The sequence below is a fragment of the Staurois parvus genome, unplaced genomic scaffold (assembly GCF_062004578.1).
Source record: "Staurois parvus isolate SC_StPar_1 unplaced genomic scaffold, SC_StPar_1.0 ptg000597l, whole genome shotgun sequence".
Classification (NCBI taxonomy): Eukaryota; Metazoa; Chordata; class Amphibia; order Anura; family Ranidae; genus Staurois; species Staurois parvus.
Genome location: NW_028318393.1, coordinates 2,891,589 through 2,906,684, shown reverse-complemented (window position 1 = coordinate 2,906,684; position 15,096 = coordinate 2,891,589). Strand labels below are relative to the sequence as shown.

Sequence of the window (15,096 nt, the reverse complement as noted above, 5' to 3'; positions counted from 1 at the left end):
TTCTTTGCTATGGATTATTGAGGAACCATCATTTTCCTATATATTTATTTCTTGCATTAGCAGGGGAGAAGATGATATCCCCACAAAAGGAATACATTTGCTCATGTTTTTATGGTCAGCATACTTGTCATGTTTGTGAAATGCAATTTCTGAAATAAAATGTAAATGGCAAGCTGGTTTACGGGAAAAGTGGGGCATTCATGGCTTAAGCATGTGGTACTTGCCACAGCTAAATATATTTAAAATGACTGAGGTATTGTGAGGTCAGTAGTTACTAACACTCACAGCTGACATCTTGTCCAGATACCACATGGAAGAATGCTGTTAATTGTCACCTTTGTGTCTCCTTTAGTTTAAAGCTGAAGTTAACACAGACCAACGGCTTACAGATCAAAAAGATAAATCATACTAGACATGGATCTTATTTTTTTTTTACAGAAATATACATACTTAACTGTAAATGTTGTTAGTGGCTCTTTCTCATATAGAACTTTTTTACAGAACCTTTGAAGATTTGCAGACCCATTAATGTAAAAGAAATCAATACAAAAGCATTTAAATAAAATACAAGGTCGGGGAGATTTACTAAAACTGGAGCATTCAGAATCTGGTGCAGCTGTGTATGGTAGCCAATCAGCTTCTAACTTCAGCTTGTTAAATTAAAGTGGAGTTCCAGCCATTTTTGTGTTTATTAAAAGTCAGCAGCTACAAAAACTGTATCTGTTGACTTTTAATAAGCACACACTTATCTATCCCGGAGTCCAGCGATGTTCTCGCCTGCTCTGTCCCTTCTCCCCTTCTCTCCTCAATGGCGCCAGCATCTCAATTGTAGGCACCAGACTGTGACAGCTTGTGGCTTCACAGCCTGGTGCCCACTGTGCATGTGCGAGTCACGCTGCACCTCCTAATTGGTCCGGCACCTCCTGGGGCCTGTGAAAGTTCCCTGGAGACTGCGGGAGGGAGGAGGGGTGAACTGAGCCAGAAGTGGGAGCGGGTACCTGTCAAAACCCACTCCCCCCCAAAAAGGTGCCAAATATGGCAGTGGAGGGGGGAAGAGGGAAATAAGCAGAGCTTCCACTTTTGAATGGAACTCTGCTTTAAGCATTGACAATAAAACCTGGAAGCTGATTGGTTTCTATGCATATCTGCACCAGATTTTGCACACTCATTTTAGTAAATCTCCCCCCAGCGTTTCCTTGCCTGTTACTAATGTTCACTCTTCTCTAGTATCAGCATTATTCACCTGTGTCCTTGTACAATATTTATATGTTTTTTTATTTGCATTTAATTTAATATACACTATATTGCCAAAATCATTGGTTGCAGGTGTTCCAATCACCTCCATGGCCACAGGTGTATAAAATCAAGTACCTAGGCTTGCAGACTGCTTCTATAAACATTTGTTAAAGAATGGGTCGCTCTCAGGAGCTCAGTGAATTCAAGTGTGGTACCGTGATAGGTTGCCACCTGTGCAATAAGTCCATACATGAAATTTCCTTGCTACTAAACATTCCACAGTCAACTGTTAGTGGTATTATAACAAAGTGGAGGCAACTGGAAACAACAGCAACATAAGAACAGCACGTAAAATGACAGAGAGGGGTCAGGGCATGCTGAAGCATACAGTGCGCAGAAGTAGCCAACTGTCTGCAGAGTCAATAGCTAAAGACCTCCAAACTTCGTTTGGCCTTCAGATTAGCTCAACAACAGTGTGTAGAGATCTTCATGGAATGGGTTTCCATGGCCAAGCAGCTGCATCCTAGCCTTACATCACCAAGTGGAAAGCAAAGCGTCGGATGCATCCGCCACTGGACTTTAAATCAGTGGAGATGTGTTCTGTGGATTGACGAATCACGCTTCTCTGTCTGGCAATCTGATGGACGTGTCTGGGTTTGGCGGTTGCCAGGAGAACGGCACTTGCCTGACTGCATTGTGCCCAGTTAAAGTTTGGTGGAGGGGGGATTATGGTGTAGGGTTGACTTCAGGGGTTGGGCTTGGCCTCTTAGTTACAGTGAAGGGAGCTCTTAAGGCATCAGCATAGCAAGACATTTTGGACAATTTCATGCTCCCAACTTTGTGAGTTTGGGGATGGCCCTTTCCTGTTCCAACATGACTGTGCACCAATGCACAAAACGAGGTCCATAAAGACATGGATGAGTGAGTTTGGGGTGGAGGAACTTGACTGGCCTGCACAGAGTCCTGACATCAAACCCATAGAACACCTTTGGGATGAATTAGAGCGGAGACTGGGAGTCAGGCCTTCTCGTCCAACATCAGTCCCTGACCTCACAAATGCGCTTCTGGAAGAATGGTCAAACATTTCCATAGACACACTCCTAAACCTTGTGGACAGCCTTCCCAGAAGAGTTGAAGCTGTTATAGCTGCAAAGGGTGGGCCAACCCTATGGACTAAGACTGGGATGGCACTAAAGTTCATGTGCATGTAAAGGCAGGCATCCCAATACTTTTGGCAAGATAGTGTATTTTCATAAGCATATCAGTTATTAAGGCAAAGGAAAAGTATACATTTTCTATGTACAGTGAAAAACTGAAAATTTTAAAATAAAAAAATGAATGTACACCTAAAAGTGAAACATAAAAATGGCCAAGATGATCATAACTGCGCCCACTAATAGCATTCTTGGAAAATATGCATCTTGTGTAGAAATTTTAAGAGTGCGGGTCTTTGTCGGCATTATAATGCGATTCCATTGTGTCATGATGGCATTTCTGGCACCGCTCCACTTGCCTGGCCCCATAAGCCGAAACTGGTAAGGCGTACAGGGTCCAAACAGCACCTGAAAGCCCAATCTTGGATCCGTAGTGAAGAGACGCAGCAGATCTGGCTTTACTCCAAGAACTGTGGCCAGTTCATCCATGTATTCCACATAGTCTACTTGTATTGTGTGACGCTGGCTTGGCACATAGCTTAAAAATAACAATATATAATCTGTTATGTAATAATTTGTTTTGGATTTCCATTCTAGTACAAGCTATATAATTATTTTCACAGTTTGTTAAAAAGTAATCAGTGCAGTAAGTACAGTTTTGACCACAGACACCCCTCAAAGAGTGATATAAATCAAGGGTGCATTCATATTTCCTAATTCATATACAGTACATTTGGTCATAGAACATATTACTTTTATATTATTAGTCTGTGGATTCCTTGAGTAATAATTGTCCCCATTTTGTTTGAAAGGGGAACATCCAATATATTGCACAGTTCAGTTATATAAATAATACTTTTAAAGAATTAATATACACATGGATAAATCTCAAAATATTTTGTTCTTACAGATCCCCAATAATTCAATTGTTCAACACTTCCACCATAAGGAAAGTATTATATTTATTATACCGAATGAGATCACATATTGTTGTTAGATGTATACCAGTAGAGAATAATGAGACTTCTGATACATACAGCAGATCACATAATTGATTCTCAAGGGCCAGTTCACACCACAAAAATGCACTACTGATGCATTCCAGATACGTTTTTGCTTACAGTTCCCACCACACTCTGTTCCGGTGCCGTTTTGATGCAGTTTGTTATGTTCCAGTACAGTTCTGTGCAGAAAAAAAATGCAGCATGTTCTACTTTTTTTGTGCACGGGAAACTGACTGGAACTGACTGCACTAGTGTGAACTAGGGCCATTGGAATACAAGGAAAACACTGTGCATGCATTTTTGATGCAGAATAAAACCACACTGGACTGCATCTAATGTGAACTAGCCCTAAAAGATGATTTCAACAAAAAATATATGTGTGTGTTGTAATCCATGAACAGAAATGTAACAGCATCTGAACTATTTGCACGCAACGAGAGTTTGCAATGAAGTTGTAAGCATGATCATTTTGTACATTGAACGACACACACAGCCATGATTTCATACTGCTGGGAGTCAGCTGGCTGTGAAGTGCTGAACAGGCCCTGACTTTCTGCCAGTAAAGCTCTCCATACATGTCAAAATCTGACTATATGATCTTTTTTTGATTTACCAACAACTAGGTAGTGCAAGGGCCTCCATGGCTTGATGCAGATTGATTGGATAGTATAGGTAGGTCAACATTTTACACAGTTTTGGCAAAACCTAAGGTTGATTGTAAAAGATTATACTGTAAGATTGTACCATGTATGGTGGGCTTGCCATTAGGTTTATCGTTAGTGAGCATGGTGTGCAGCACATAATGGTCAACTGACTACCGTGAGAGTGAAATCCATCACACTTTGTATAGGGCATGGGACTCAGAAGTCATTGATTGTTTGATTTGAGGTCTATGTCATGGTACATCATTTGGATGTGGAAATGGAACTCAGACCTCAACTCAGGCAGTCAGTGTCTTCTATGTCATGGTACATTGTTTGGATGTGGAAAGCACTCAGATACTTGAAAACATGCTTATCCACAATATAAATTTATACAAAGTTATTACATATACAGTTGTGTTCAAAATAATAGCAGTCAGACATCACTAACCTGATCAATCACTGTTTTTGGTAGAAATGATATTTCTACATGGCAAATAACTTACTAGCAGGTGTAGTAGAGTAATTGAAATCCAACAGACCCAACAGTCATGACATGCATGCTGCTGATTCGGTGTATTTGAATCACTAATTGAAAGGGGCATGTTCAAAATAATAGCAGTGTGGAGTTCTATTAGTAAGGTCATTCATTCTTTGAAAAACAGGTGGCAATTATTGCCCTTATTTAAGGAAGGAAGGCAGAAAATGTACATGCTGGTTACAGTGCATTTCTCTCTGAAATTCTGAGGAAAATGGGTTGTTCCAGACATTGTTCAGAAGAACAGCGTACCTTAATTAAAAAGTTGATTGGAGAGGGGAAAACATATAAAGAAGTGCAGAAAATGATAGGCTGCTCAGCTAAAATGATCGCAAATGCCTTAAAATGGCAACCAAAACCTGAAAGACGTGGAAGAAAGCAAACAACTACCATTCGAATGGATAGACGAATAGCAAAAATGGCAAGGACTCAGCCAACAATCAGCTCCAGGAAGATCAAAGAAGGTCTAAAGTAATCTGTGAGTACTGTTACAATTAGAGGATGCCTATGTGAAGCCAAACTATCTGCAAGAAGCCCCCGCAAAGAGGAAATGCCCTTGAAATGGGTGTTCCAACAAGACAACGACCCCAAACACACCAGTAAACGTGCAACATCTTGGTTCCAGACCAACAAGATTGACGTTATGGAGTGGCCAGCCCAATCCCCGGATTTTAATCCAATAGAAAACTTGTGGGGTGACATCAAAAATGCAGTTTCTGAGGCAAAACCAAGAAATAGAGAAGAACTGTGGAATGTAGTCCAATCATCCTGGGCTGGAATACCTGTTCACAGGTGCCAGAAGTTGGTTGACTCCATGCAACACAGATGTACAGCAGTTCTCAGAAACAGTGCTTATGCAACTAAATATTAATGAAGTGATTCAAAGGAAAGCAAAATCTTCAAACATTTTTCAGTTTATATAGTGAATGTTTGAGTTTGTAAAGAAGAATACAAACACCGCATTTTTTTTGAACAGTCAAATATTCATTTTTCTTAAATTTTTTTAGAGGAACAACACAAATTTGATATATTTTTCTTCATGTTTTGATTTGGAATAGAATGTGTAGTGTTCCCAATGCATTTGTGTGTATGGAAATAAAAGCTATTAGAAGGATTTTGAGCTTTATTCACTTTTTTCAACACACTGCTATTATTTTGAACACAACTGTATCTGGTAAAATTGCTTGTGATTTCAAGGACTGCAGAAAATTCAGTGGATTGTCTATGGTATATGTAAGCAAGGCAAGTTTACCAGCAATGTCACAAAGGGCCCATATAGAGCAAGTAGCTAAGTGGTAGCACACCCTAACATATAACATTTTAATCTCAAAATCAGTAAAGGAGTTCAATCTTCTGAGAAACACAGCCAAGGTATTAGGCAGTCATGAGCTACCATATTAGCTATCATTAGGTGCTGATGTAGACCTGAAAGATGCCTGCGGCCTGTAGCCAGTGCTTATAGCAGCCAGCAGTGACCCTTCTGTGAATGATTTTGGCTTGTGACAGCAGGCAGCAGATGAGTGGGAGACTTTCCTTTGCTTCCTTTATTCTTTATCACAGAACTTGAGGCCCTCTGCAGCACAAAGACAGAGGCTGGCACTATTTACAGAAGCAGCACTCCTTGCATCTGATAACACTGGTATAGACTAAGAGGCACATTTGTTGTCTTCTGGGAATACACAGGTATTTACTAATAACTGGACTTATGCAGGCCATAGACGGGTCGAAAATCGGCCGATTTTTCGGCCGAAAATAAAATCGGCCGATTTTCGGATCGTTAGTGGGCGATTTGGTCGGCCGTTTTTCGGTATTTTGGCCGTTTTTGTTTTTCGGTAAAGTTGGAAAAAAATCGGCCGATTTTGCCGATCGGCCGATTTTCGCGGCAATTAGTGGGCAAATCGGCCGATTTTTTACCGATAAAAAATCTGCGCATGAGCAGTGACCTGCAAGAGGAAGACAAAAAGAAGAAAAAGAAGAAGAGGAAGAGGATGAAGAAGAGGATGAAGAAGAAGAAGAAGAAGAGGATGAGGATGAAGAAGAAGAAGAAGAGGATGAGGATGAAGAAGAGGATGAAGAAGAAGAAGATGAGGATGAAGAAGAAGAGGAAGAAGAGGATGAGGATGATGAAGAAGAGGATGAGGATGATGAAGAAGAAGAGGATGAGGATGAGGAAGAAGAAGAGGATGATGATGAAGAAGAGGATGAAGAAGAAGAGGATGAGGATGAGGAAGAAGAAGAAGAAGAAGAAGAAGAAGAAGAAGAAGAAGAGGATGAGGATGAAGAAGAAGAAGAGGATGAGTATGAAGAAGAAGAGGATGGGGATGAAGAAGAGGATGAGGATGAAGAAGAAGAAGAAGAAGAGGATGAGGATGAAGAAGAAGAGGATGAGGATGAAGAAGAAGAAGAAGAAGAAGAAGAAGAGGATGAGGATGAGGATGAAGAAGAAGAAGAAGAAGTAGGATGAAAATAAGAAGAATTCCAGTCCAGCAAAAAGTGTCTCTGCAGAGAGCTCCGCTATTTCTGACAGTTCTCTGACAGAAACTTGACATTTACAGCGGTTGAAACATTGTATCTATTTGTTTCCGAATAAAAACATCTGTATCCTAAATGGAAACAAATAGATACATTGTTGCAACTTCTATAAATGTCAAGGAACTGTCAAAGAAATAGCAGAGCTCTCTGCAGGGACACTTTTTGCCGGCTCTAGACGGGTAGAAAATCGGCCGATTTTTTTTACCATTGATGGTAACGTCGGCCACTTGAACAACCGATTTTTCGTTTTTTAAAAGAAAAATCTGCAGTTTTTCTCCCCATCTATGGCCTGCATAAGTTTCTTTTTAAAACTGAATCTCTGCTTAACTAGAAAACAAACCAGAAAAGTTAAATTTCAAGCATGGGTATTAATAGATGCAATTACTAAATTATTTTATAGAAGTATATGATGAGAGAAATTAACCGCATGCCGCCCAGCCACTGTACATATACGGCGGCAGGGCGGCACTCACAGGCAAAACCACGTTTTAAAACGTGTGTTTTGTAAACAAATAGGGGGCGAGGCGTGCCGCCGCCCTATTTGTCCCGCGGTTCACCGCTGCAGATGTCAGTTGCCGGGTCACAGCCGCTCCTTAGCGGCCATGTCCCGGCGATCGGCGGCAAACAGTGACAGAGAGCACAGCTGCAGTAGCTGTGCTGTATGTCACTTCCCTGTCAGCTCGAGGATGAGCTGATCGAGAAAGAACAGTTTCTCTTTCTCGATCAGCCTTGTCCCGCCCAGCACACATCCCCGCCCCCTAGTAAAACACTCCTCACTCCTATAACCCTTCCCTGATAAATAAAGTTAACCCCTTCCTCCCCATTGCCATTAGTACAGTGTCATTTTTTTTTTTTTGCACTGATCACTGTATTAGTGTTTTTGGGGATGTCAGTGACCCCAAGTCAGTACCCCCCAATGTCAAAATGTCTGCCGCAGTCCCGCCATAAGTCGCTGGTTGCTGCCATAAGTCCCTGATCGCCGCCATAATTCGCTGATCGCTATTATTAGTATAAAAACAACCCTAAAAATCCCAGTATCTTTCCCGCCATTTGTAAACGCTATAACTTTCACGTAAACCAATTAATTTACACGTATTGGGATTTTTTTTAGCAAAGACATGTCGCAGAATGCATTTTGGCAAAAATTTATGACTAAATTTGATTTTTGCATTGTTTTTTACTGGACATGTTTTATAGCAAAAAGTCCAAAATATTGTTTTTTTTTCCTCAAAATTGTCAGGCTTTTTTTTTTATAGCGCAAAAAATAAAAACCGCACAGGCGATCAAATACCACCAAAAGAAAGCTCAATTTGTGGGAAAAAAAGGATGTAAATTTCATTTATGTACCATATTGCATGACCGCGCAATTGTCCGTTAAACTAGCGCAGCGCTGTATAGCAGAAAAATGGCGTAAATTGCAGTATTTATACCATAGTTTGTAGACACTATAACTTCCACAAAAAGCAATCAATATACACTTATTGGGATTTTTTTTACCAAAAACTTGTAGCAGAATACATTTTGGCCTAAATTTATAACCAACTTTGAGTTTACTATATAATTTTTATAGCTGAAAATAAAAAATATTGTTTTTCTTCAAAATTTTTGGCCTTTTTTTTATTTATAGCGTAAAAAATAAAAAGCGCACAGGTGATCAAATTACACCAAAAGAAAGCTCTATTTGTGTGAAAAAAAGGACGTAAATTTCGTTTGGGTGCAGCATTGCATGACCGCGCAATTATCAGTTGAATTAGTGCAGTGCCGAGTAGCAAAAAGAGGCCTGGTCATTAAGGGGGGTAAATCCTCTGGAGCTCAAGTGGTTAAAGGATAAATTCACTTAACATAAAAAAATGCAAATTTTTTGCAGGTTAAAAAAAATGTGCATTTACTACTTTTTTTTAGAAGCTTGGGAAGCATTGCACCAGCGATCAGCAGATTGCTGGTGCCATGCAGGACTCCGGCAGACCGCTAGGGTAAGTTGCCTCTTACATTGTACAAGCAGGCAGTTATTGAATGATAAGGGGAATCAATGAATTGCCACAACGCTCAACAGCACCATGGTAGTTAATTGAGAACTACAAGCCGGCAGCAGTGAAGGCTGGGAGGACTTGTAGTTTCCCATTCAAAGAACTCTGTGAATGAATGATGAGGGTGACAGCTAGTGGTGGGGGGGACTAGCTGTCAAAACAGGAGAATGGGAGGTGGGGGGTTGCTGGGGTGGTGTTACAGTAAAATGTTACACCCTGAATATGTGTGTAACGTTACAAAAGGTGAACTTATCCTTTAATTCAACTGCATTTCTAGGATCAGGAAGGATTTTTCTCTTTTGTGAGGCAAAAGCTTTTTGGTTAGATTGCCTGACGCTCTCCTTTGTCAGAGACCATAGGACCAAGTGCCTAGGCTTTTGGATATGTTGGCAGAACTTAAGAGATCCTAGAACACTATTATAACTTTAAAGTGTTACTAAACCCACAACAGTAAAATCATTCTGTATATGCAGTAAAGCATGCTTGTTATACTCACTGTTAAACTTATGGGGTTAATCCCCTGCATTGTGTATAAATGCTCTTTGATCCTGTCTTCTCTGATCCTCCTCTTCCAGTACCCCTCTCTTATCTCCTGATAAGACATATCATGTGGAGTCACTCTGCACATGCTCAGTTTGGAGTGTATTGCTAGAGAGGTTTTTTTTTTCTTGGGAGAGTGCATGTGATCAGCACAGGGTCAATCAGCACTATCCAGACAGAGGTCAGGGGTCCTGCAGCCTCCTAGAGCAAAAGGAAAACTCCTACAAGCTTTAACTAGTGCTCTGCTGTACACTGTTAGAAGTCACAAGACTGCCATATACTGCTGATGATAAAAGGTATTTAGCAGTTTATATTTACTAAAATATTTGCATATTCAGTGTACTGTGGGAGACCAGATATAGTGAATGCAGGGTCCTGGGTTTAGTCACACTTTAATATTGAAGTATAGGCTCACTGTAACTATATCATATAGTATGTGCATTATAAATAAATATGAAACAGGTAAAAATTAAATAAACCAAATGTCGATCAGTCAGAATTACTAGTGCCTTCTTTTCTTCTTTTTTTTCTTTGTGCAGCCTGTCTTGGTTTAATCAGTGACCCCTGTGCTATGTTGGAATTGGGGTAAGAAGAAGGGTTTTGGATTCCTTTTGAACTAGGCTGACTTGTTGGTTGGCTATGGACTCGTCTGTAAGGACAAACTACATCTAAAAGTGGAGGGCACAACTCTGTTGGGGGAGAAAATTGTTAAAAAGGAGCTTTTGAACTAGAATCTTGGGAAGATTAAATATATCCCATATACTGAGCAAGAGTCAAAGTAGGCACTGGATATAGAAGTGATTGAAACAGAGGGGGAAGCAGGGCCAAAACTAGATGGCAGGGAAATTGCATTATCTAAGCCTAATACAGAAAGTGGTGCAGAATCAAATTGTAATTCAAGAGTGAACAATAAGAAAATTCTAAATGTTTGTACAAAATTTAAAGGTATATATACAAATGCAAGAAGTCTGAGAAACAAAATGCATAAGCTAGAACTTATGTTATTGAAAAAGGATTTTGACTTGTGTGTCAGTATGGAAAACCATATTCAGAACAGATTAGAAAACCTTAATGTTAATAAATTGCTGGGACCAGATGCCCTGCACCCACAAGTGCTCTGAGAGCTTAGCTCTGTTATAGCCAAACAGCTATTTCTAGTTTTTTAAGGACCAGTTATGGATTGGAATGGTATCAACCAAATGGCAGAGAGCAGGGGTGCGCTCACAGGCCACATGTGGTCCTCGGAGCCCTTTGATGTGGCTTTCTACCTCAAACTGAATGTAGGAGTTTTGGTGCACTTTCAGAAAGTGAAAGCCACAAGATATAATATCGGTCTATGGCAAAGCTCAGGAAAGCCACAGGTGCACTGCGCTGCAACCACAGTGTGGGTAAACTGCAGCACAACTCTGTGAAAGCAGTCTTATAGGGGACTCAGAAGAGAAAGGGCTTCTTTAGATTTGTAGTTTGGGGAGCAGTAAAACCAAATAGTTGAGATGTTTTTACCCCCCCCAACCACTGGTTTAGCATTAGGGGTCACAAAGGTGACCCCAACCCATCCTCCACAGGGGGGCCCAAGCGGCCTCCCTGTAACATTCTGTTTTACATTTGGACAGTACATCAGGAACCAATCCTCTTCATTTTCCCTTTTAAACTGCTGAAATTCAGCTTCTTCTCCTCTCCATCCAGCCAGCATTCAGCGGCTGCAGGAGGAAAATGTTCATTGTGTTAGTCAAAATAAAAATTCTGAAATTCTGAACCATTTCATTGTGGCCTATGACCAGTTACCAAATCACTCAAGTGGCCCTTGCTCTTTAAAGGGTTGAGTATCCCTGGCATAGAACAAAGGTGGTACCAGGGGCGGACTGACCATGCAAGCACTCGGGCACTGCCCGAAGGCCCGGGGTCAGTATGGAGCACCATGAGATGCCCCTGGTACCTTTTAAAGGTTTTTTGGGTGTGGTTTGAGTGTGGGTGAGGATTTAGGGGCTCCATGATCCCCTATTGCCCAGGAGCCCCATGAGTTGTCAGTCCGCCCCTGGGTGGTACTGATATTCAAAAAATGGATGAAATGTATAATGGAAAACTAGAGATCACTCAGCCTAACATCAGTAGAAAGTAACATATTTGAGAGAAAGGTAAGGAACTGTATTCAAGATTTTATCTGCTATGTACTGTAGCATAACAACCAGCATGGATTTATAAAGTCTGTTGTTGTCAGACCAAGTTGATAACATTTTAGGAAAGAGTTTGTAGGAATCTAGATAAAGGAAGGCCAGTGGACGTAGTAAATCTGGATTTTGCTAATGCATCCAACACTGTACCTCATAAACATTTCATTTACAATTTAAGTATATTGGTGTGGACTAAATTGTACAGTATGTACTTGGATAGAAAGCTAGTTACAGGAAGAGCGGTGATAAATGTAGTGATAAATGGCTCATTCTATAAGCTTGTGAGTAGTGTGTCCCAATGTTCTGTCTTAGGGCCAATTCCCAGTTAAGAGTTCAACGTCTGTGTCTACTGATAGTACCAAAAACTGCAGGGAACAGGATGTAGCAAGAAGACCTTGATAACATGGGGGTGTGGGCAGCTACATGGAAAATTAGAGTCAACATTGAAAAATATAATGATAGGCACTTCGGTGTTAAAATATCCATGTAAAATGCACATTAGGAAGGGAAGCTCCGAGGGAATCAATGATGGAAAAAGATTTGGATGCTGTTGTAGCTCGCACACTTAGCCAAATGCAATGTCAAACTGCAGCTAACAAATCTGGCGGAATATTCTCATGCATTAAAAAGGACATACATTCAGGAGGCAAATCAATAATTCTACCCCTTTAATAAAACATTGATTTAGCATGATCTTAAGTATGCTGTTCAGTTTTGGTAGCCAATCCACAGGAAGGATGTCCTTGAACTAGAAAGAGTTCAGCAAAGGGCAACTACATTAATATGATGGCTAGAGTACCTCAGCTATAAACCATTAAAAAGATTACACTTATTCACTCTGAAGGAGAGACATTCAAGTAGGGATATGATAGATGAAGAAGGCACACAGACACAATTTGAGACTGGACAAAAGGAGGTTTAATCTTAAATTGTGTAAGGGGTTCTTTACTGTTTCCATAACCATGAGCACAGGGTGTGTCGGGTGTGCCTGGGCACACCCGAATCAGTCCATTTGCATTATCGCTGTATACGCTGGTGGCAGAGGCGGGCTGAAAACTCGTAGGGCCCCTGGGCAATAAGAGATAATGGGGCCCCCTGTGTCTCCGCCTCCACTCAAGCCAAAGCCACACCCACACAACACCCCACCTGCTGTACATATTGCAACTCAGCTGCATAGAAAGGGCATTAAAAATGTTAAAAATAATAAAACACTGCCATGGGGTCCCACCTCCATTCATACCAAGCCCTTCGGGTCTGGCATGGGTTTTGAGGGGAACCCTCACGCCAAAATTTAAAAAAATGGCGTGGGGTCCCCCCCAAGAGCCATACCAGATCCTTATCCAAGCATGCAGCAAGGCAGGTCAGGAAATGGGGGGGACAAGCAAGCGCCCCCCCTCCTGAACCATAACAGGCCACATGCCCTCAACATGGGGGTTCCCCATGTTAATGGGGACAAGGACCTCTTTCCCACAACCCTGGCCTGGGTTGTGGGGGTTTAACAAGGGGGCCCCCAGATCCCACCCCCCCATGTGAATGAGTATGGTGTACATGGTACCGCTACCCATGCCCAAAAAAAAAGTGTGAAAAAAGACAGGAGACAGGTCTTTGACAAGTCCTTTATTAAAAGACGAAAAATAAAATAGTGTCCCCTGAAGTAGATCCAACATCAATCAAGATGCCCGCAGCCGCCGCCGCTAACCAAGAAAAAAAAAAAAAGGCTCCGCTTCCAACGCTGGCCCCCGGCTGTCTGACTGCTCCGCAGGCTTGACAGTTCTTAAATATTTAAGGGGCGGGGCACCCAGTGACATCATGTGTGTGGCCCCACCTTCTTGTGACATCATTGATCCAGCATGCCCCGGTTAATGATGCCACAAGGGGTGGGGTCACAGATATGATATCCCTGATAAGATTCCAGATAAGCCCCCTGCCCACAGACCCCCACAACCACTGGCCAGGGTTGTGGGGAAGAGGCCCTTGTCCCCATCAACATGGGGACAAGGTGCTTTGGGGGAAGCCCCCTTCACCCCAAAGCACCCCCCCATGTTGAGGGCATGTGGCCTGGTATGGTTCAGGAGGGGGGAGGGGCGTTCGCTCGTCCCCCACCCTTTCCTGACATACCGGGCTGCATGCTCAGATATGGGCCTGGTATGGATTTTGATGGGACCCCCACGCCATTTTTTGTTTTTATATTGGCGTGGGGGCTCCCCTCAAAATCCATTCCAGACCTGAATGGCTTGGTATGGATGGAGGGGGGGACCCCATGCCATTTTTTCATTATTTTTTTAATTGCCGGCAATTCTTTCTTTTACATTCACTGACAGCTGAAACATTAACGAATGGGTTTCACTACTAAAATACTGCATGACTTGATAAAATAATTCATTCGGTATTTTAGTAGCATTTTTGGTGAATTCAAACAATTTTTTTTTTAATTATGCAGTATCCTACCGCATACTCGGATGCGTTAAGATACCGCTTAATGAATTGTGCCCAGTGAGCCTGTCACCGGGCCCCCTACTGACCCCGGGCAATGCCCCAATGGTCAGTCTGCCCCTGGCCAGTGGGAAGATGGGAAAGATTCATCACTGAGCTGCTCTGTTTATAAGAGTAGAAGCATTTCTCCTTCACGCTGAATCTGTAGGCAAGGAGATAATGTGCCTGTGGGGTGGAGTGCCGCAAGGAATGTATACATTATATATATATATATATATATATATATATATATATATATATATATATATAGTGTATACATATACACACACATATACACATATATACACACGCTTGCATGTGTGTGAGCTTTGCTTTTTACACCCTAATGCAATAGGTTGCGCACACCTATGACTGTTTCTTTGCTAATGGAGCAGTGAAAATGTGGAACTCTCTATTCCAGGTAGTGGTCTCAGCAAAGATTTACATAGATTTAAAAAAAAAATTGATGTTTTCCTCAAACTTGCAAACATAATAAACACATGTAAAGGTTGAACTGGATGAACCGGTGTATTTTTTCAGCCTTATCAACTATGTAACTGTGAAGAGTAAATGAATAAACAGAAAATATTCTGACTTTGTATACGTCAAATAGAGAGTTTATGGACTGCTCATGAACTCAATTCCCTTTTCATCACAAATTCTCACACAATTTTTCTCAAACAGCCAGTAGTTAAGTCTTAATTTTGTACTCACTTTTAAGTGTTTTTACAGCAGAATAAATTAAAAATGTTATTTTAAGCTGTTTTTTGTTCAAATGTTT

The 15,096-nt window shown here is 41.3% G+C and overlaps 1 protein-coding gene across 1 annotated transcript in view; it reads right to left on the bottom strand.

The window, feature by feature from the left end:
- Positions 1 to 2,465: 2,465 nt before the first annotated feature.
- LOC149449896 (flavin-containing monooxygenase 5-like) overlaps positions 2,466 to 15,096 on the bottom strand; it is a 50,381-nt gene continuing 37,750 nt past the window's right edge. Inside the window, exon 8 of the mRNA XM_089692649.1 lies at positions 2,466 to 2,928. Coding sequence (XP_089548775.1) covers positions 2,583 to 2,928 — 346 coding nt within the window. The 3' untranslated portion in view covers positions 2,466 to 2,582. The remainder of the gene's footprint in view (positions 2,929 to 15,096) is intronic.